At 39.8% G+C, this 23,566-nt stretch overlaps 1 protein-coding gene across 4 annotated transcripts in view; it reads left to right on the top strand.

The window, feature by feature from the left end:
• The window catches only part of CHD2 (chromodomain helicase DNA binding protein 2), a 117,835-nt gene that overhangs the window by 32,370 nt on the left and 61,899 nt on the right, over positions 1-23,566 (top strand). For 2 of the 4 annotated variants that reach the window (XM_027569799.2, XM_035727930.1), the window contains 11 exons: positions 2,830-2,937; positions 4,919-5,059; positions 6,281-6,414; positions 7,945-8,170; positions 9,624-9,724; positions 10,737-10,781; positions 10,951-11,129; positions 13,100-13,224; positions 15,945-16,161; positions 18,129-18,218; positions 19,012-19,202. In XM_027569799.2, the coding sequence (XP_027425600.1) occupies positions 2,830-2,937; positions 4,919-5,059; positions 6,281-6,414; positions 7,945-8,170; positions 9,624-9,724; positions 10,737-10,781; positions 10,951-11,129; positions 13,100-13,224; positions 15,945-16,161; positions 18,129-18,218; positions 19,012-19,202 (1,557 nt within the window). Of the gene's footprint in view, positions 1-2,829; positions 2,938-4,918; positions 5,060-6,280; positions 6,415-7,944; positions 8,171-9,623; positions 9,725-10,736; positions 10,782-10,950; positions 11,130-13,099; positions 13,229-15,944; positions 16,162-18,128; positions 18,219-19,011; positions 19,203-23,566 lie in introns of those variants that run through there. The other 2 variants (XM_027569805.2, XM_027569806.1) reach the window with 2 other exon arrangements.

The raw sequence follows: 23,566 nt of genomic DNA, 5'->3' as shown, positions 1-23,566 counted from the left end.
TTTTTAAAGATTTTATTTATCAGAGAGAGCACAAGCAGGGGATGCTGCAGAGGGAATGGAGAAGCAGGCTCCCTGCTGAGCTAGGAGCCCGATGCGGGACTCAATCCCAGGACCCTGGGATCATGACCGGAGCTGAAGGCAGACACTTAACTGACTGAGCCACCCAGGCATCCCAATCACAATCTATATTTTAGACAATTTCTCATTGTAGCCTGACTTTTAATATATGGCTTAGTCAGGGAGTCCTCCTCCTAAAATTTGCATTATCTATAAGACACCAGTGCTCTAGGAGAGCCCTTGACATCTATAAGGTTGGGAAGTAATAGTAATCTTTTTGTAACTGATCACTCTTCTCACCTCCTCTTTATGCAAGGTGACTTAGTGTCACTGATCCTAACTTCTCCCCCTGTTCTTGAAAGTTAAAATAAAATTTAAAATAGGGGCACCTGGGTAGCTCAGTAGTTAAGCATCTGCCTTTGGCTCGGGTCGTGATCCTGGGGTCCTGGGATTGAGCCCTGCATTGGGCTCTCTGCTCGGCGGGGAACCTGCTTCTCCCTCTCTCACTCCCCCTGCTTATGTTCCCTCTCTTGTTGTGTCTCTCTCTGTCAAATAAATAAATAAAATCTTTAAAAAGTTTTTTTAAAATAATCTAGCAAATTTCAAATACTTGTACAGACTAACTCATTTAGGCCTTTTAAGCCTTCAATTGTTCAGATCCTCCCAGAATGTGTAAGCTTGGCTTTTCCTGATTCTGTGGTCTTCAGTGGGTTATGATTGAGAGGAGGAAGGCTGGAGGTTTGACAAAAAATGCCAAACAGCTTGTTCTCAACTGGGCTTTAGTTTCCTTCTCTAGGAGGAGGCCTTTGGGCCAGTTGTTTTGCTCCGTTTTTGTACATTCTCATACTGGAAGATTCTGAGTCTTCCTGGTTGTCCAGAGTCTATACACCTGCAGTTTAACTGGAAAACTCAAGCCTCAACACTGATTCTGTCAAGTTGACTGCCATTTTAGTCTCTCAGAGTTGTAGAAGTGGATTCCTTAGCTGCCCTGATTGAGATTCTCAGTTCCTGTGGAGTTATGTAAATTATAACTAATATTTGACTGTGGATCTTTCTCATCTGATCTTCTCTCCCTTACATCTTAGTTTGTGTTCTTTCAAGCTTCTTTCCTGTGAAACCACATCTCCAGTTTGACTATGTGAGCCCCTTCCAGGGGGTAAACTGTTCTGAACTTGGTCCAAGGAAGAGCACAGCCTCATGTGCCAGTCTCCCCTGGAGATGCCTGGAGACATCTTCCTTCGTGGCCATCCCCTTCTATTCCTTTGATTCCTTAGCAAATGTTTATTGTACTAAGTTCTAGGGAAGGAGACTAAGGTGCCCAGAGTGTAGTTAGATGTAGGAGGTCTTTGTTTAAAAGAGAGAAAGAAGGATATTAGGCAATATTAATAGGACTTAGTGTCTTAGCAGTCTGCTTCCAGAAAGTACCCTACCTGTTTGTTAGACTGATAGGGTTCATTCTTAATTATTTATTTATTTAACAAAGGAGTATCTCCCTCCATTTGCTTGCCTTTGTGCTAAGCTGTGGTACAAAGATGAACAGAAGTGGCCCTGCCCAGAAGCAGTCACCTACGCCAAGGGAAATGGATATGAAACAAACAGTGCCGTGGAGCTGGAGTAATGTGCATGGAAGTGCTCTGCTGCCTGTTCATGCTTCCTAGAGTCTCTACTCACTCAGGAGTAGGGTAGCTCTTCCACTTTCTAGGAAGATTCTTAGGAATTGGTAGATAAGCTGCCTTCTTGCAAAAAGCTTCCTTTATTCTTTTGACCTATTCTCCTATGAAGAATGTTGACTTGACTTTGTGATTCTCTGATAGTTGTCTTTAAAATAACTTATTTCCTGGTCACAGACCCAGAGACACAGTGGTGATTGTTTTGTCAAACCTCAGGTACTTGCCTGTGAGTTTAGTGTGTGTGGTTTTTTTTTTTTTTCCCTGGATATTTCATGCCCGGTGGCTATATGTTCTTCCTTCTTTCCTAGAAATGAGCCTAAGTCCCGTATTTGGTATTTAAACCTAAAAAGGGCTGGGGTGGTAGGAGAGACCTATAAGATATGGCTCTTTAAAGCATATGGCTCTTTAAAGCCTTCTGAGATCTCAAGGAGCAGAGGAACACCTACTGTATCTAATAATTATTAAAAACTACATTGAACAGATTATTTGGTGGTAGGTTTATCAGTGAAAAATAATTTTAGGAACTGTTTCATCAAATATATTCTAAAGATATTAAAATAACTAGTATAGTAGTTCTAGAATGAGTCTAACCAATATTAGCATCACCTTTGAATTTGTTAAGATTCAAATTTTTAGGCCTCTTATTAGACTTGCTGAATCAGAAACTGTGGCTGTGGTCCAGAAATTTCTTTTAGTAAGTCCTTTAGGTAGTTCTGATCATCTTAAATATGAGAAGCACTAGTCTAGTATATATTACAGCTTCAATCTGTTCAATGATAGTAGTAAATAAAAATAGATTATGAGAGATTTAACAGCTTTTTTTTCCCCCAGAATAGTTTAAGAAATACTTCCTTAGTTTCCATTTTCATTTATTTTTGTCACCAGAGAAAACATAGGAATAGATATTACACAGTCCAGGAAGGAACACAGCCAAAATTTAAATGAAGCTAGAATAAACCTTTTTTAGCCATAATGCCTAAAATATACATGTTCTGCCTTTTGGAGAATCTGATTGAAATTGGTTTTGTCAGATTCTTCAAGCTTAAACAATCTTGAGGAGTTCTTCTAGAAAAAAATCATTTTGCTTTGCTTTTGATCACAGAGAAAAATGGAAACGGGAGCCCTCAGAAGATGAACAGGAACAAGGCACCAGTGCAGAGAGCGAACCAGAGCAAAAAAAAGTGAAAGCCAGAAGACCTGTCCCCAGAAGGTGCAGTGTTTGCTTGAACATCTCTGCTCTGGTGGCACTTAATTTCTGTTAGGTGGAGAAGGATGATGCAGTGCTAGAACGACAGCCTTGATTGATGGGATACGACATGTTGTGATTCTGGGCTTTGGAAGTCTGTGGTTCGCTTCTTGCCAGGCTACCTTGTTAGCAAGTGATTAGATGATGGGGACGCTCACGTTTGACTGTTTGTATCGTATGTCACGCAGAACAAAGCTTCTGTTTCTTAACCCCATGGCGTGCTAGTTAGGAGGGGTGGACATGTTTTCTGCTTTTATAAAAGGCTCCCTGTGTATTTGAATAGTGTACAGGCTGTTTTTGGGAGAGGTAATTCCTAAGTTTAAAACACTGCCTGTTGAAAGCAGGCTTCACTGTTTATTACCTTGGTCTTAGAATCTAACATTAAGCAGAGAATCTGTGCAGAGAAGGAAGCAAGCCGAGGTGGCAGGAAACTTTGGTTTCTGGTCAGATGTCTGGCAACAGAGGTACTGGTATTGGATAAAGGAAGGCAGGAGGTAGAGAGAGATTGCAGGGAAGTGTACCTTGCAGTGTTGCGTAGGATGGGGTTGACAAACTACTGCCCACTATATCCCACCAGCTATTTCAGTATGGCCTGCAAGCTAAGTATAGCTTTTATAGATAAACATTTATAGTTTGATGATAGGGAACACTAAATTTGAACCTTAATTAAGTGAAATGTTATTCCTACAAAAAGAATTCTGTTCTTTTCATTAGATGTGTATCACAAAAAGTGTATTGAGTGATGATTATTTTGAGTGTTGTCAATAAAAATTGTGTGAAAATTTATTTTCCCATGTTATGTCAGTGCCTGTGTAGTGGCCTCAATTTTGCTTCTTGTCTGGAAAAGCCAGAAATATTTATGCTCTGGCCATTTGCAGCAAAACATTTGCCTACCTGTGACTTAGGACATTGTACACCAGCCCCCACCCCAGCAGGGAACTTCATCATCTGAGTTTGGTCTCCTTTTGTCCAAGTTTAAGCTCACAGGACTGGGAAGCCACTTCAGCTTTCTCTTCCAGAGCTTACTCGTCATTTATTGAATCCCTGGTCACCTGTCTGTGTAGTTTTGGTAATGGAAGGTACAAGAGAAACAGACAGGATTGTGGGTTTCCATCTCCCTCTTTGTCCTTTTACCTTTATACCATGGGTAGCGTATTTGGGGATTTCCTTCCGGGAGTGCCCAGGCTATGGCCCTTGGTCCTGGCTGTGCATGGGAGTCACGCATGGGGCTGTTTTCTCAGCCTGTTCCAATGGTGTGTGGCAGGGTGCGCGCACTCTTAGGTTGTCTTCCAGGTATATTATGTAACAAAAATACATGTGTAGTGATTTCTTGTCCTTTGCTCCTTTTATATAGGTAGCATTTCATGTGTCTTGTTCTGCATTTTTTCTTTCATTCTCTTGGAAATCTTTTCCTATCAGTACATGGAAAAGTTCTGCTTTTTGGGTGGGGGGGGCTACCTACCTACTATTCTGTTCAAGAACTGATTCCCAGTTGATGAAGACTTAGCATTTTTCTAATTTTTTGTTACTGTAAACCATACTAGGGTAAATACCTTATTATGCCTGTATTTGTATGTATCTGAGCAATTCCCAGAAGTAAAATTGTTAAACATTTGTGAGTTGGGCGAGGTACCATCAGCAACATGTTGCATGTGTATTTTTATGTCCGGTAACCTTGAAGAACAGTTGAGAACCATTGTCTGAGAATCCACTGTGTCTCCTGTATATGATTGAGGATTCTCAGCATTAGAAACACTTTCATGTTGAAAATGCAAATTTTCTAGTCAGTTAGAATCTCAGCAATTGGGACCCAGGAATATACATTTCTGACACTCCCCAGGTTAATTCTATGTGTGTACTGCTGCTCTGGGAAATTATAAAGATTTGAAATAAACACCAACGGATAGAGTGAAAACTTTGCCATTTTTTTCTCTTCTCATTTTAGAACAGTGCCCAAAGCTCGTGTTAAAAAGCAGCCTAAGACTCAGCGTGGAAAGAGAAAAAGGCAGGATTCTTCTGATGACGATGATGAAGATGACGAAGCTCCTAAAAGGCAGACTCGTCGCAGAGCGGCTAAAAATGTTAGGTGGGTGATGCCCCAGAAGTCTTTCATTAGTCTGAGGGTGATAGTGTAGTTGGTTTGAACTTGGCCCTGGTAAGTCCAGGATGTTGCATCTGATAGGCAAAAGTAATGACCCGGGTCTGGAGGCTGTGCTCAGAAATCTGATCAACGTTCTTGCAGAAGGAATGGTGTGGGCCAGTGGGAATGTGTAAGGCATAGCAGTGGCTCATTTCAGGCCTTCGTTCCTGGAAAGAAAACTGCTTCAGGTTGATGTTCTATCGAGATGACTTAGTGATACTGTCTTCATTTCATATCATCCTTTCTCAGGAAAGATGTTTGGATTGTATTCTTACTTCTAAATCACTCCTTTAATCAGATTCTCCTGGGGATCAGATTACATATTCGGGCGTAATAGTTTACTAATAGGATATGAAGCACTAACAGGAAATAAAATAGAGGAAGGGACACATGCAAACATCAGTATTTTACTTTATAAGTCGAAGGGCATTTCATTTTCTTTTAGAGGATACACAGGTTTCTTCTGGTCTACTTAAAGATGGTGAAGCTAACTCCTGGAGATAGATGCTAACCTATCCCTTTGTCCAGTTAATGATTCCACAGCTAGGACTAGGCGCTGAGTATGCCAACGTATAGTTCGGCACTTTTTCCTCCTGCAGCTGTTGTACATTCAATAGTGTGTTTTTCTCTCATGTGACTCCCAAACCATTATTTGTCTATATATGGTGGGTGGTGACATTTTAGTATTTTATTACCAGGAAGTGTGTTAGTGGAAGTTTTCAGCAGTTTGAGAATACTTAAATTTCATATTCTTGTCATCAGGAGACAAACTATCCGGTTCAAACATTTAGTCTTAGACATACTGCTTCCTTTTTGCTTAATGAAACAGTAACTGTTTTTTCATTTATTGTGCATTTTCTTTGTAGTTGTTCCCTTGTTTATATAGTCATGATCTCATGTCACCAAACAAAAGCATAGCTGTGTCCTTGGAGTTGTGTGTGTCTTGCTTACACAAATCACTACAAGTGTAGTCTGTTTTTATTTTGAACTGTGAGTAAGCCTTCCTGCTGTTCTCTATGGACAGGCATTATTAGGAGAAAAAAGAACTTTGAGCCCACTTTAGCTGATGTTAAAACAACATGTTGGAGCCAAAAGTGTGTGGTTCTTTGATGATGTTCTGTTTGGTGGTGTTTAAGGCTCCTTTATCCAGCACTCTTGTTCATGCAGTTACAAGGAAGACGATGACTTTGAGACAGACTCCGACGACCTCATTGAAATGACTGGGGAAGGAGCCGACGAGCAGCAGGATAACAGCGAAACTATTGAGAAGGTCCTAGACTCGAGGCTGGGAAAGAAAGGAGGTGTGTGTCTACGGGAAGCAAATTTCTTCTATCTGCTCAGCAAGGCGCAAGTTTTCTGTATTTCAGCTCTAAGATGATGAATTTCAGTCCATGCTCACATTGGTTGTGAAATGTGGATGTTTGTCTTGTTTTTGCTTTTTCAAGTTTTTTTTAATTCCAGTTAGTTAACACACAGTGTAATACTGGTTTCAGGTGTACAGTACAGTGATTCCACACCTCCATCCACACCCGGTGCTCATCACGGCGAATACACTCCTTCATCCCCATCACCTCTCCTCCCCCTACCTCTGCTCTGGGGACCATCAGCTTGTTCTCTACAATTAAAAATCTGTTTTCTGGTTCACACCCCGCCCCCCATGTCCACCTGTTTTGTTTCTTAAACTCCACATGAGTGAAGTTATATGGTATTTGTCGCTCTCTGACTTATTTCATTGAGCATGATACTCTCTAGATCCATCCATGTTGTTGCAAATGGCAAGATTTCATTCTTTTTTTGGCTGAGTAATATTCCATCATCTTTATCCATTCATCTGTCAGTGGACATTTGGACTCCTTCCATAATTTGGCTGCTGCTGATAGTGCTGCTATAAACATTGGGGTGCAGGTGCCCTTCGAATCAGTATTTTTATATCCTTTGGATAAATACCTAGTAGTGCAATTGCTGGATCATAGGGTAGCTCTATTTTTAACTTTTTGAGGAACCTCCATACTGTTTTCCACAGTAGCTGCACTGGTTTGCATGAAATTTGGAAGTTTTTCTGACCCAGTCTCATGGTTCATTGTTGAGGATGTAGGGATATGTGGAATATGTCTTTGAGACTTGAAAATTAGGATAGTAAAGATGTGTTAATCTCTTAAAAAGCAGTGATGTAGCAGAGATTCTTGCTTACAAACATTAAACAAATTACCTTTAATTAGGTGTTTCTGAATCTCCTTGTGAAACCTATCAAACTGGCTAAATACATATGTGGACTACAGTGAAGATTTTTTTTGTATTTAACTTGAGGTATCTCCTAACTCAGTTTCTTTAAAGTAACCTTCCATATAGAAAATATCAAAATATTACCTAATTCTTTTCTCTTTGTCTTTTTTTCACCCAGCCTCACTCGAGGTTAATAGAGTTAATAGAGAACTTTGGGTGGATGGGTGATTGGCATGGATGGTGGTGGGGGATTTTTATTTTCTTAATATTCCTGGAGAGACAGACTTGTTTTCTGAATTAGTATGGACCAAACCAAAAGCACATTTCTCTACCATTTTAATTGTGTTTGGACACGAGGATTTCTTTGATTTCACCAGCAAATTCTGGAAAACATTTTAAAGTGTAGAAATTGGGTTTGCACTTTGACAATATTTGAAATTATAAATCTTGTTCATCCTGTATTGTTTGTGAATTTCTGCGTATTTTTAAGTCAGAGGATTTTGGTGCTTCATCCAGAAAAGAGACTCTTTAGATGAATGCATGCTTGAGAAACTTTTTCAATGTCTGGCTTAATACACTTTTTAAAGTTTACCTGAATCCTTTTGCAGCCACTGGAGCTTCTACTACTGTATATGCGATCGAAGCTAATGGAGACCCTAGTGGTGATTTTGACACTGAAAAGGACGAAGGTGAAGTCCAGTACCTCATCAAGTGGAAGGGTTGGTCTTACATCCACAGCACGTGGGAGAGCGAAGAATCCTTACAGCAGCAGAAAGTGAAGGGCCTAAAAAAATTAGAGAACTTCAAGAAGAAAGAGGATGAAATCAAGCAATGGTACATTTTTGAAGCAGTGGTATATTTGCAGCCTTGAGGGAAGGGAAGGTTTTTCAATAATGTGTGGAGCACATAGCTGTCTAGGAACTCAGATTTTGCCTTGATTATCTGAGCACCGAGCTAGCCACAATTCCATTTTATAAAACGTGACCCAAAGACACTCTGTACTTCCCTATGTGGCCACCAAGTTTGTAGAGTTTAATAATAATAGTAGTTCATGGAGCATTTTGCACATGTGATATTTTTAGTCCTCACAATAAGCCCATGAGACTCTCCCCATTGTACATAACACATTTTGTAGGTAAGAAGAGTGAGGCACAGAGCAGCTTTTCCGGGGGAACCCAGGATTGTAACTCTGGCAGCCAGAGCTCTTAAGCACCTTGTTATTTCCCGTGTATGCTGGGGTAGCTTAGGTGTCAGGAGCTCATATTGTAGAACTGTCTGGGTTCTGGTGCACCTAACACTATTCTTAGTTTTACACAGTTTGCAGAAATGGTGTGACAGAAACAGGTGACTCCTGAAGCTGTGATAAGACCATTGTGTTTTTAGTTTTCTTACAACTTTGAATGTGGCCGAGTTGCAGATGAGAAATATGTGGGGGCTGTAGCCCCCACAAGCCTAAGCTAATTAATAATCAAGTTCAACCCTGAAGACACACCTGTTAGTGTAACATGGTCGGGTTATTTTGTGGTAGAAATAGGGCCAGATGGGTTCTAGTTCCCCTTTCACTACTGTGCACAATGTGTTCTTTCAGTAAATCCCTTATTTTTCCTTTGAGTGTCCTGAAGATGGGGTACGTTGTAAAGTGGTTAGAGATTTAAAATCCTCAGAAGTACAGTAGTTCTTCATTTCAGGTTGTCCTGTCGCCCTTCTGTAGAATTTTGGTGCCAGGAATAACTGGTTTTCCATAAAAGCTGCATTGAATCACTCCTAAAGCACATACCTATATGAAAAAAGGCACGTTTCCTTTTAAATCTAGAAGACAGTTTTATTGTCTTATTTTGTTTAGATATATGAATTTATCACACAAAGTAGTTACTTTTAGGTCTTTATAAAGAACAACTGGTGTGTCCTATGAGTCTAAGGTTTTCCTTTTTTTTTTTTAAAGATTTTATTTATTTGGCAGAGAGAGAGAGCACAAGTAGGCAGAGGGAGAGGGAGAAGTAGGCTCCCCGAGGGAGCCCGATGCGGGGCTTGATCCTAGGATCCTGGCATCATGACTCGAGCCAAAGGCAGACGCTTAACCAACTGAGCCACCCAGGCGCCCCAGAGTCTGTTTTCTAAAAGCGTACGTTTTTTGTGAAATACCTGGTCTAATTAATAGTAAAGGATTGCTAAAGGGACAGATGGAAGTAAAGACTCAGTTTCTTTTCCTCTTTTTGACTTTACTCTGATAGATGTATATAGGTCTCTCAAATCTTAACTGGCATATATTTTTTTGTTTTCTGTGTAGGTTAGGAAAAGTCTCTCCTGAAGATGTGGAATATTTTAACTGCCAACAAGAGCTGGCCTCAGAGTTGAACAAACAGTATCAGATAGTCGAAAGAGTAATTGGTGAGCATATGGAAACTTATTTCAGCAGTGTTTGAGCTCCACGAATAATGGCTTTTGGTTTTGGGGTAATGTAAATTAAAAAAACGCATTTTGTGGGTTTACTTTTTGACAATATATAGTTGTCTAGATTTATTTTGGAGGAAAAGTTAACAAGATTTGGTGGTAAATTTGGATGTGGGGGATGAGAGAAAGGTGTCAAGTATGTAGCTGAGATTTTTGACCCAAGCAAATAGGAGAATAGAGGTACTATTTACTGAAATGGAAAGGTTGAGGGAAGAGCTGATTTTTGCAGTGGAAATCAAGAACTTGGTTTGATATTTGTAAGTTTGCTATACTTCTTAGTGGTCTGAGTGGGAAGTATTGTGAAGGCTGTGTAGCATATGTGAGCCTGGAGTTCAGATCTCTTGGTCTGTGCTGGAGATTTAAATTTGGAAACTTATCACTGCAGAGATAGGATTTAAAGCCTAAGATTTACGGAGATTATCAGGAATAGTATACATAGTGAGAATAGGAAGTCTGAGAGCATTTCCTGTTCTGGAAGTCAGGGAGAAGCCACAGAAGACAAGAAAGAACAGCCAGTGAGATCGTAGGGGGGCCGCGGGAGTATATCCTGGAAGCCAAGTAATTCATGGGGCTTGGGAAGGAGGAGATGCTGCTAGCTAAATGCTGTGAGGACTGAGACCTGATCCTTGAATTTGGCCCTGGTGTGGTGCTGGTGAAGTGGATCCATGGAGTGGTGGGGTTACAGACCTGATTGAGGTGGCTTCAAGAGAGAATGAGGGGGACAGTGAGTAGAAACATGTCTCCTGGGGAGTTTTGTTGTAAAGCGGGAACAGAGGAATGGGGTAATAGCTACATAGGGCTGTTAGAACAGGACTGTTTTTTCTTTTCTTTTCTTTTTTTTTATGATGCAACATTGTAGAGTAAGTTTGTATTCTTACTCAGGACCTAAAATGTCACTCTTTTCTTGGTTATAGTGATAACTTTTCTATCTTATTTTCCATTTACTTAGCTGTGAAGACAAGCAAGTCTACACTGGGTCAGACAGATTTTCCAGGTAAGCAAAAGCTCTGGTTAATAAATGTTAGCATTTAAGAGCAGTTCTGTTTTGCAGAGTATTCACAGTCTTGCCATGTGGTGTTTCAGTGGTCATATGTAAAACGGAATTGTTACTTCCCCTCCTTTAATGACAGTTGCCAACCTACTAATTTTTGTATATAAAATAGCTCATAGTCGGAAGCCGGCACCTTCAAATGAACCTGAATATCTATGCAAATGGATGGGACTGCCCTATTCAGAGTGCAGCTGGGAGGATGAAGCCTTGATTGGCAAGAAGTTCCAGAGCTGTATTGACAGCTTCCATAGCCGCAACAACTCAAAAACCATCCCGACAAGAGAATGCAAGGTGTGGTGATTGCTGGCTTTTGATTTTCCAGGGGAAAGAGGTATTGATAGAAAGGGTTGGTCACATAGATACTGGGAAGAGAAAATATTACAAAAGTAAATGATAATTCCCATTTTTAAGTGAAAGAAGATGAATTAAGCTTGACAGCAAAGTAAAATATTAAAGGGAGAGCATGAGTTGTATAATGGCTTTGCTGACCTCTTTATTCTTAAATTCACAGACTTGGGTATGTCTCATTAGAGATAGCGTGCAGAATATTTGAGAGAATTTAAGCACTTCAAAGAGAAGTGACAGAAAAGGGGAGAGGCTCTGAATTCTAAGATGTGTATATATATATCTAAGAGAGATATATATATATTTAATATATATATATTTAATATATATATATATATATATATATATATATATATAAATATGTAGGGTTTTTTAGTTGCTAGATTGATTATACAAATCCTCTCCCTTCATTGGAATCCATTGCCCATGTAAAGTGGTGTGCCTCATTAATAAAAGTATGTGTAAGACATGGGCTCTGTCTCTGAGAAGTTGACATCCAGTTCATGGCACCAAACCTCCCTCTGTGAAATGCAGTGTGTAATTGGGGCAGGGAGTATAATCAAGAATTTGTGGTCAGAGAAGTACAGAGGCAGAAGTCACTGAGCTCCAGTAGTCCTCGAGGAGGTTTTAAAGAGTTAAAGAGGAGGTCGTGGTACTTGAACTGCCCTGGTCCTTGAAGAATGGGTTAATGCCAGATAGAGGAAGGGGGGCCCAGGTTATTGCCCTCCCATGAAGGATGCAGGAGAAAGATGTTCTTTGGGTGGGAAGAGAGGAAAGTGGTATCGGTGAGTGCATTTAGGTCCGAGGGTGCATGTCTTGAATGCCTTGAAGGTAGTTTGGGCTTTACCCTGTGGGTATTGATGTGAGAAGAGCAGTGGGATGGAAACTGTATTTAGCTCCATCTCACAGCAGTGTGTAGGAGACTCTAGAGGAGGCAGTTACAAAAGCCAGCAGGTCTCGCCAGGAAGATGCCATAGAAGTCCATGAGGGAAGAATAGTGTGAGGACAAGGGAGGTTGTGGTAGGATGGAAGGATCAGATGGGAGAAGCCTTGTGGGGGAGACTTGGCAGAAGTGGATGCGGTGTTTGGTGGCTGAGTGCGAGGAGTCAGATTCCGTTTACTGCTGGGTGCTCACAGAGGAGAGCTGAGATGATCAGTGATCATGTTATCAAATAGACTTTTAGGATGATACTTCACATAGTAGGGTGCTAATTCCACAGAGCCCTCATCTTTAGGGAAGTACTCCCTGAAAAAAGACTTTGTGGCCAAAGAACTTTGGGAAGCATTCCTAAATGAATTTTCCCTGTAAACTCAACAATATGCACAAGCATAACGGAATTTATGTAACTTACTACATTGTTTCCCGGATGGATTTAGCCATGGAATCTGTATTTTGTGCAAACCATAGAGACATGGCCCTACTAGACCACACTGTCCTTCAAACCCTTTCCTTTAGAAAACCAAACTCCGCATATCTGGGAGTTCCAGCTAGGTGGGGGCTGCATTTCAGAATTTGCAAATGCTATTACAGTAAAGTTCTGCTGGGTTTAGCGTATACAGACTTTCCCAGAGGTGGTGTTTTATATAGTTTAGAACGAGATAATGTAAAGATGATAGGACAGCACTCCCTGCTGTATGATGGAGACAATATAAAAGAAGTGCTGTGTAATTATGTTCACAGACTGACTTCAGGACCAGGAGCATGTGAACCAGAAACTGTTTGGGATGCATCTGGCTTTGGGAATACAGACCACAATGAAAGGAGGTGGGGTGGGCTTGGATGGGTAGAGTTGGTGATGCAGATGTGAAATTTAAACCTTTGGGCTATGGTTCAGAGCACATAAATCATGGCTAGCATTTTAACATAGGAACTACAAGAAAGTCTTCTTCAGGGGCTTTTAATTTTGTCTTTTCAGGCCTTGAAGCAGAGACCACGATTTGTGGCTTTAAAGAAACAGCCAGCATATTTAGGAGGGGAGAATCTGGAGCTCCGTGATTATCAGCTAGAAGGTCTCAACTGGCTTGCTCATTCCTGGTGCAAGTAGGTAGAAAAAAATGAAATTTTCTTTACAGTTTCTGCCTTTATTAAGTGCAAGTAATTATTTCTTTCTGTTGTGTATTACAGAAAAAGAAAAAGTATGTGATTAAGGGAAGGCTCTTCTAGCAGTTCATATGTGTGTGTGATTTCATTTTAATCTGAAGTAACGAATACTTGGTTAATTAGTTTTTTGGGGGTAATTCGTCATAGCTAGAGATTTGTGTCATAACATGTTATTCATGGGTATAAATAGCAAGATAATTTGCCCAGATCTTTGGCATGGAAGGAGTACTCCTCAGAAGAAAGAAGAAAATGTCTTTTTTCTGTTCATTTTCCTTCTAGGCCAGGGAATCCTTCAACTTAATGTCCTGTGGCAGTGCTGAAGAATAGCTTGAAATCTCTCCCCTCCTGAGGTTGCTGTACATGCTGTCCCATTTAGAGGAAGGTCTCTGATGGTTGAACCTATAAAATTAGGCTTTTTGTAACAAAACCACCTTAATCCTTAAAAAAAAAAAAAAGTTGTGACAATAGCATTTGAAGGTTAAAAGTACTTTGAGGCAGTACTCATGAATTTCATTCTTCAGTTCAATTGCAAATCCTAGTCTCTAATTACTGTGTATGAGGGCTCCCTCTAGGCCTTGACAGTTGAACAGTGAACCAAGACAGACATTACTTACCTGTCCTCTCAGGGCGTACAGTGTGAGAAGTACCTTTAAGACTTGCCTACAAACTCCTTCCCCCACATGCAGCTTTTAATTTTTTCAGTGTTTTATAGTAAAACAAAAATTCTTATTTCAGAATTAAACTGCATCCTGAAAATAACATAAGAGCTGCTTTTCTCAATGCCAAAAGAGTGGTTTCTAGTTAGGGATACATATACACTGCCTGGTTCCCAATTAAAACAACCTATCTTCTGTGTCCTATAAAATCTAATACAGTATCTAATATTTAGAAACAGTAGAGCTCTTGAGGATATTCTGTTTGTATGACTAAGAATGTGGGTCTGATAGAACTATTCTGAATTGCTTGAAAATGGGTTTTGTTTCAGAGAACAGTGAGATCTAATCTTCCTTTAGGATAGTTATAAGGCTAGATGGAACCTCAAGCTATGTAGTCTGACCCTCTTGTGAATGCTTTTAGGAACGAAGAGGTCATGTACCTGTTTCACAGTCACACTGTTCATGTGGAGTCCTTGGCCAGCAAGCATTCTCTTCTCTACCTGAACAGTTCAGAGTCAGCTGAAGAGGACCCATGCAATTGTTAGGCCCTGTCACCAGAGCCTTACATTAATATGCTGCTTTGGCCTAATTTTAGAAAAACAGGCAAATCAGATCTTTTACAGTGTGTTTATATGAACAGTGGCAGCTTGCTAGGGGAGAGGAAATGTTGGAGAAAATGAACCCTGTTTCTTCCCCACTACTGTGGAATGGTGAGAGAAATAGGAGGGAAATTACTCAAAGGGACATACTGTGTCTGAGTAGTGCATAAAATCAGGTGAACTTGAAATTTATAGAGAGTTATGGCTCCTCCTTCTCCTTCCCCCAGTATATTTGGCTTTGTCCTTTTCTGTTCTTTTCCCCTAAAATTAGTCATTCTGTGGAACATACAATGTATTTTTAAAAATTTAATCTTTCGGTAAATTGAATGTCTTATTTTTCTAATCAGTTTTCTTTACCTTGTGTATTTAGTTCTTTCTGGTTCATTGGTTAAGCATTCGTTAGTATGTGTAAACATTCGGTGGCCTGATTTTCAAGGCTCTCTTAATGTTTGCAGCCTTTTGCCATACATCTATTCCTAATTCCCTGCCAAATGGGCTGTTTTCTATTTCCCAGCATACTTTCCTACTCTGGCCATTTCTTTGAGTGTTTTTCTTCTATCTGGACAATCTTCTCCTGTTAGTATCCAGTTGAAATCAAGATTGTCTCCTAGAGCAATGTTTCTCAAAGTACGGTCAAAGGAATACACCTGCATCAGAATATCCAGAAGTGTCTGTTAAAAGTACAGATCCCTGAGGCCTTTCCCAGAGGTCTTTCCCAGAGGTCTTTCCCAGATACTCTCATTTGGTAGGTGTAGGGTGGATTCAGAAATCTGATCTGTAGCCCGCGTCTGCTGTAGATTGTCCTGTATTTAGAACAAGCTGCAAGCACTGCGGCACATAGGCCCAACGAGTAATGTGCATAGCATTCAACAACCCAGTGGCCTGCAGTGGAATGGGTGGGTGATTTGGGCAGAGGCACATGACTGTCAGACTGTAGGGTTCAGCAGCAGTGGGGAATAGCCAGTTTGCCTCTGCTTTCTGGAATGATGGAGCCCCAGGTCATGTACTTGGACACCTCAGTGTAACAAAACTGGCCTCCTCTGTTAGCAGGGTTAGAAGTAAAACAAACACCAAAACGTAAGGTCAAGAACATAGTCTGAAGAGGCTCTTGTCATGACTCAGAGTTCATTGTACTGGGAGCACTTGTTACTCTGTTCTCTTGTACTCGGAGCACTTGTTACTCTGTTCTCCTATAGCTTCTACTTTCTTCTTATGCAGGAGAAGTAACACAGTCAAGGCTTGGAGCCAGTGCCTGCTCGGTGAATTGTGAGGCATCGGTGTCCTCGCTGTGTGTGTGTGTGTGTGTGTGTGTGTGTGTGTGTGTGTGTGTGTGTGTGTGCGCGTGTGCGTGTGTGCGCGCACTAATGATTTTGTTTTGTTTGTTTTTGTTTTTCTCTTTCTGCAGAAGTAACAGTGTAATCCTTGCTGATGAAATGGGCCTAGGGAAGACCATCCAGACCATATCATTCCTCTCTTACCTGTTCCATCAACACCAGCTGTATGGCCCCTTTCTTATAGTCGTCCCTTTATCCACCCTCACCTCATGGCAGAGGGAGTTTGAAATCTGGGCACCAGAGATTAACGTAGTGGTTTACATAGGTGACCTGATGAGCAGAAATACGGTGTGTAAACAAAAAGAATTGGGATAGAATCTGTGTTATAAATGTATTTTGGAAATTGACCTAAAGGCATTATAGTCTTCAGTAACATTATGATTCTGACATTGTGCTCTGCCCCCAATGTTGGGAGATTTTTGTATCACAAAAATGCAACTCAGATATTCTTTAAAACATGCTTACTATTTTAAAGGAAAGCAATGACAGTATATGAATGGGAATCTCTTTTGGTTGGATTGCAGTATTTTTCTTCTCTCTGACTTTTGTATTTCCAAGACTGCTTTATAATGGATTATGAGATGGAGTTAATACCTCATGGAATGTTAATATTATTTTCGCTGGCTTAGCAGAGAGTACTGTCTCTGGTGAGGTTGCAGAATTTTTAAGGAAGTAATAAAGAGAAAGGACAGTGAGCCATGCTAGGGCTATAGAAATGAGAATTACTTGTCTGTTTTCAACCTTAACGTGAGCATCAGGAACAAAGAACACAGAGGTAGCTTGAGTTGATCTCTGTTTAGCAAATCATTTCTTGATAATGACTGACTTTTTCAAAAGTACCTGTTACGTGCGAGGGCCTATGCCGGGTGCTTTTGTATATAGGTAACCCTCATGATCGTCCTCCAAGTAGATGGTACACTTTCTAACTGATGATGAAGGAAAGGACTCTCAGAGTTTAACATTGTTCCAGGCCAGCTAGAATGTGGCAGAGCTGGGGTTGGGACAGAGAAGTGTCTGGTCGCAGACCTTTGATCTTTCATTACTGTATATTAGAGTAAACTCTTTCTGGGGGATTTCTTATCACAAGAGCAAGGCATCAGGAATCCTCGAGCCTTTGAGAGTTATGTATTATGCTGATTGAAGTTTGTTTTTATTAAATATTTCATTCAAATTGTCTAACCTAAACCCTGGCAGATTTCACTGCTCTGATTTTTAGTTTATAAGCATATAGCAGTTCTTAGCTTTGCTAATTAATTTGTTAACCATTACAAAAGAAAAAAAAAACCTTCCTAGGTTATGCAAAATGGCTTCAAGCACTGCATTGAAAGGTGAAGACAAAGTGAACTCTGAAAACTTGTGGGTTAGCCAGGTGATGGGTATTAAAGAGGGCACGTTCTGCATGGAGCACTGGGTGTTATATGCAAATAATGAATCATGGAACACTACATCAAAAACTAATGATGTAACGTATGGTGATTAACATAACATTAAAAAAAAAACAACTTGTGGAGTCAGGGAAGTTTTCTCTGTGGACTCCAATACTCCTTTTTTTTGCTCTTTCTTCCCACTTGGTGGTGATGACCTGCACACACACTCCTTGCCCTGTTCTCCAGTCCCTAACTGGACAACCAAACCGCAGGAGCTTTGTCATGGGCCATCGTGCTCGCTGGGTGTCCAGTTATACTGCATATGGATATGTTCGTTTTTGTGTTCCTTTACATTGACATTGTTTTCATTCATATTAAATTACATTTAATCCTGTAACCTTCCCTTTCCTTTTTCTTGGAGGCTGCATCTTTCTGCTCTTGATTAATGACATTTCTGACCGAGCCAGAGGTTGGGATTTGTTCTACTTGTTAATAAAAGTATTGTCCTACCAAAGAGCAAAGAATAATAAAATATTCTTAAGAAAATTCACATTTTGGGAGATTGCTAGATAAGTTCAAGTCACCAGGGTTTAATTGCAGATGCAATGCGTGTTTTTGGTCAGTTTTGTTGGAGTGGAGGTGGGGGAAGATGACCGTTTATTTGAAACCTGGCAGTAAAGTTTTTGCTGCTCAGTGATATTTTAATTATCTTATAACTGCTCTATATTGTGGTTGCTTAGGTCAATTTAGAATGTATAAAATATTTATTAAATTCTAGTCAGGTTTATTTTTTATTTGGCATGTTGCTATTGGATCTATCACAAGATTGCTGGTGATACAGAAGGGTAAAAGTAGAAATTATATCTTAATTACTGATTTCTCTTCTAGATACGGGAATATGAATGGATTCATTCTCAGACTAAAAGGCTGAAGTTCAATGCACTTATAACAACATATGAGATCCTCTTAAAAGATAAGGTGTGTGACTTGTCCAAATTGTGGGGTCCTTGCTTCCTGCTTGCCTTGTTACTTTTCTTTATTTTAAAAAGCAAACAAATGAACAATCCACAGAGAATGTTAAGGTTGTAAATAAAAATCAGAACTTTACCGTTGAAGGGGACTTGAGGTTGCTTAGTCCATTTGAATTAAACAGGATGAAAGGGTATTGAGGCCAGTAATTTACCTAAGCTCCATCCCGGGCATTTCCCATCATATCATTGTCAAGGAATTTCTCCACAACAGATGATGTGAATGGTCTCTACAAGGAGGACAGAAAAATGAAGGTCTTTACACCATCTCCTTTCTATAATTACTAAGAAATGTATGTGGCAGGTGGTCCCATTGGTGATAATAAGTGTAAATGAGTTCAATTTGGTGGCTCTTGGTGTTTCTGTGCTTCATGGTTGGGGTGGAGAATAGGCAGAAAAGACTTAACTGAGAGAGTGCAAAATCATGTTTTTTGTTTTTGTATTGTTTTTGCCCAGCGTACCAGTTTTTGAGTTCTTGCTGTGGGGCATGCAGCAATGCCTGGCATAAGAGACTCCCCCTCTCCCCAATATCTTTTGGATGGTGATCTGCTCTTCTGAGTAGACACCAATCTGGCCAAAAACAGAATAAACAGAGGAGTCCTAATATAATTTAAGTCCATGAAAAATAAATGTTTTCTATGTATACCTTTGTGATGGTATTTGTACAGAGATAATTAACACTTGAAAGTACTTTTGGGTTCCCTTCTGACCTGGTGGCTCATTCTGTTTTGTTTTTACTTTAGACTGTGCTGGGCAGTATTAACTGGGCCTTTCTGGGAGTGGATGAAGCCCATCGGTTGAAGAATGATGACTCTTTATTGTATAAAACTCTGATTGATTTCAAGTCCCACCATAGGCTCCTGATTACGGGGACCCCTCTTCAGAATTCCCTCAAGGAGCTCTGGTCCTTGCTGCACTTTATTATGCCGGAGAAGTAAGCTCCTTCCTGTGTATTTTGAAAGATGGAGAATGTCTTAAATGCCAATGCTTTTTAACTTTTAAAAAATAGACCTTAGGGAAAACAGATGGCATGATTTGGGGACAGCGAAACATTAAACTGGTGCAGGAACAAAATTAGTAAAATGTTCCATAATAAATGTTAGGAGGCACAGAATACAGCATGTCAAGGAGTTACCTACCAGATGTTTAAATCAGTTAATGCTTTGGGGAAATAATTGGTAAATAGGAAACCTCAGACTTTCTCACTGTTGTTACAAGGTAATTAATAATTGAAATGATGTATATAAGATACACAGTGTGATAAGCATTAATATCTTAAACTCAAACTTTTTTATTTTTTTAAAAATTTTATTTATTTATTTGACAGAGACACAGCTAGAGAGGGAACACAAGCTGGGGGAGTAGGAGAGGGAGAAGCAGCCTTCCCCATGGAGAAGGGAGCCCGATGCGGGGCTCGATCCCAGGAGCCTGGGATCATGACCTGAGCCGAAGGCAGACGCTTAACGACTGAGCCACCCAGGCGCCCCAAACCCAAACCTTTGATAACAAGCTGTCAGCATTAGGTGTTATTCAGATCTTTAACTTACTAAAGAATCATGGAATGTTTTTATTGAGAAGATTTTTATGGGAGAGATGCTGTGCATGTTTCCTGAAACTTAAAAGTTATCCAGTGGTATTCAGTGATCCTTGGAATGAAATCTAAATCTGTTAACCTAACTTGGAAGACCCTGGTCTGTGTGGCCCCTCAGTAGTACTCTGACTCCTCCAGTCCCACTTTGTTCACCACTCATTCTGCTGCAGCCATTCTGTCATCTTCCTGTACCTGTAACGTGCCAAGCCCCTGCCACTCTTTTTGTCTGGAATGTTCTCCCTCCTCATCGTCACATGGCCAGTCATGTCTTAACATTTTTGCCTCAGCCTACATGACCACTTCCTTTTAGATGTCTCCTCAGACCTCCTAACTGAAGCAGCCTGTGGGACGGGCTTACCACCCTACCCAGTTTTATTTTCTTCACGGCACCTCCCTTTTCTCATTTCTTCCTCATTCATCTCATGTCGTTAGATTTATGCATCAGAAGCAGCAGGGATCTGGTTTATGTAATCCATCAATGGTCCACATTGCCCAGCGTAGTTTCTGGCTTGTAGTAAGCAGTCAAGGGTCACATTGATAGGGAAATGCTCCACAGTTTGTTTTTATTTTAACTCAGAAAAGATTTTAGTGCCTACTATGTGCATAAACTGAGCAAGGCGTTTGGATAGCATAATGAAAAACATAAAAGTGGTCCCTTCCCCCATGTGTTGTTAACTTTTTGTAAAGTGTTGAAATACAGTTTAGATACCATAAAATACATGACTGGAAGGGTACAATTCAGTATTTTTCAGTAAATGTCTGGAGTTGTGCACCCATCATAATCTAGTTTTAGAATATTTTCTTTACCCAGAGAAGTTCCCTCTTGTCTGTCTAGTTAATTTCTGCTTCTAGCCTTAGGCAGTCAGTAATTGGTTTTCATCTCTAGAGATTTAACTTTTCTAGAATTTCATATAAATGGAATCCTAATAAGTAGACTTTTGTTTTTGGCTTGTTTCATTTAGCATAATACTTTTTTGAGCTTCACCTGTGTCATAGAGTTTATCAGGAGTTAATTCTCTTAAAATGGAGTAGTATTCCATTATCTGTGTGTCCAGTCACTAGTTGATGGACATTTAGGTTGCTGCGGTTTTGGGCTGTTGCGTCTGTGCTTGGACATATATTTTTATTTATCTTCATTAGATACTTAGTGAAATTGCCAGATTGTTTGGAAAGTGTGTATTTAACTTAAGAAGCTACCAGGCTGTTTTCCATTTGCCATTCCCACCAGAAATGTTTGAATTTTTAGTTTCTCTATATGGTCACCAATACTTGTCAGTCTTTTGGGTTCTAGTCATTCTGGTAGGAGTGTAGTGGTATCTCATTGTGGCTTAGAATTGCATTTCTACAATGAATGATAGTGTTGAACATCTGTTCATGTGTTCATTAGCCATTTGTGTATCTTTGGTGAAATGTCTTAAGTCTTCCTTGCCTATTTGTAAATTAGGTTGTCTCAAGAGTCGAAGAGATCCTTCCATTCTTGCTTCCTTGCTTCCTTCCTTCCTTCACTCTTTTGTATTCCAGATTCAGGTGCTTTATGATTTGCAAGTATTTTGTCCCAATCTGTGGCTGTTTTCTTAACGTTGTCTTGGAAGAACAAAACGTTTGTAAATTTGATGAAGTATAATTTATCAATTTTTTAATGGATTGTGCTTAATGTCATATAAAATAAGACATATTTGCTTAACCTAAGGTCACAAAGACTTTTTTTTTTTTTAAGATTTTATTTATTTATTTGACACAGAGAGACAGTGAGAGGGAACACAAGCAGGGGGAGTGGGAGAGGGAGAAGCAGGCTCCTGCTGAGCAGGGAGCCCGATGTGGGGCTCCATCCCAGGACCCTGGGATCATGACCTGAGCCGAAGGCAGATGCCCAATGACTGAGCCACCCAGGTGCCCTCTTCTTTATTTTCTTATAGGAATTTTAATTCTTATGTTTAGGTCTCTGTTCCATTTTGCACTTTTTGTTCATAGTGTGAAGTGTGAGGACTTAAGGTCATTTTTTTGCAGTGGGATTTTGGAAGTTGTCCCAGTGCCATTTTTTTGAAAAGCTTACCTTTCTTTTTTGAATTGCCTTGGTACCTTTGTTGAAAATCAGTTGAGATCATGAATGTAAGGTTCTGTTTCTGGATTCTTAGTTTTGATCTGTTGATAAAACGTATTTTTGCCCTTATACTGATGCCACACTGTCTTGAGCGCTGGCTTTATACTGATTTTTAAAATGGTGAAATACAAATTGAGTTTGTTCCTTATCAAAATTATTTTGGCTATTCTACTTGCTTGTATTCCCATAGGCATTTTAGGATCAGCTTGTTAATTTCTGAAAGGAAAAAAATTCTGTTAGAATTTTGATAGGCATTGTGTTGAATGTAGGTTTCAATTTAGAATTATCATCTTAACAATATTGAGCCTCCTAAGTTACCATCATAGAAAGTGTCCCCTATTTAGATCTTCTGTAATTTTTCTCAACAGTGTTTAGTGGTTTTCAGTGTTATTAGGCTTATACTTCTTTTGTTAAATTTATTCATACTTATTTTGACTTTTTAATCTAATTTTCAGATTGTAATAGAGTGAGTTTTTTATAGCAGTCTTGTATCTTAGGAGCTTGCAAAAATTATTTCCACTCTTTTTGTTGTTGTTCTTTGTTTATTAGTGTTTTCTAGGTATAGGATCACCTCTCCAAGTAAAAGAAGTTCTACTTTTACAATGTGGATGGATGCCTCTTACTTCCTGCCCTGTGGTATTCTCTGGAATGTCCGTGTTGAATAGAATTGGGAACAGGATGTTAGCTATAGAATTTTTGTAAATATCCTTTAATGGGTTGAGGAAGTTTTCTTCTATTTCTAGTTTTTATAATGAATGAGTGTTAGATTTTTGTCTCATGTTGTCCCCTCCCCCAGATCTATTGAGATGACTATGGTTTTTGTTCTTTATTCTACCAATAATTACTTTATAGACGTTAAGACAGTCTTGCATTCCTGTGATAAATCTGACTTAGTCATGATGTTGCATCCTTTTTATGTGTTTCTGGATTCATTTTGCTAATATTTTGTTAAAGACTTTCGCATCTTTGTTTTTGAGGGATTTTATTTTATTTATTTATTTATTTATTTTTTTAAAGATTTTATTTATTTATTTGACAGAGAGAGATAGCGAGAGCAGGAACACAAGCAGGGGGATTGGGAGAGGGAGAAGCAGGCTTCCCGCCGAGCGGGGAGCCCGATGCGGGACTCGATCCCAGGAAGCTGGGGTCATGACCTGAGTCGAAGGCAGACGCTTAATGACTGAGCCACCCAGGCGCCCCTGTTTTTGAGGGATTTTAGTCTCTAGTTCTATGCAAGTGTGCGTGTGCTCGAGTGTGTGTGTGTGATGTCTGCCTGGCTTTGGTATCAGGATAATAGAATGAAATGGAAAATGTTCTTCCTTTATTTTCTGAAAGAATTTATTAGGATTGGTGTTACTTCTTTTTTAAAATATTTGATAGGATTGGGCACCTGGGTGGCTCAGTTGGTTAAGCAGCTGCCTTCGGCTCAGGTCATGATCCTGGAGTCCCAGGATCGAGTCCCACATCGGGCTCCCTGCTCGGCGGGGAGTCTGCTTCTCCCTCTGACCCTCTTCCCTCTCATGCTATCTCTCATTCTCTCTCTCAAATAAATAAATAATCTTTAAAAAAAAAAGATATTATTATAAAAAAAATAATAAAATATTTG

The sequence above is a fragment of the Zalophus californianus genome, chromosome 6, assembly GCF_009762305.2.
Source record: "Zalophus californianus isolate mZalCal1 chromosome 6, mZalCal1.pri.v2, whole genome shotgun sequence".
NCBI classification, from domain to species: Eukaryota; Metazoa; Chordata; class Mammalia; order Carnivora; family Otariidae; genus Zalophus; species Zalophus californianus.
Note: the sequence above shows the minus strand (reverse complement) of the source record. Positions and strands in the feature narration are given on the sequence as shown.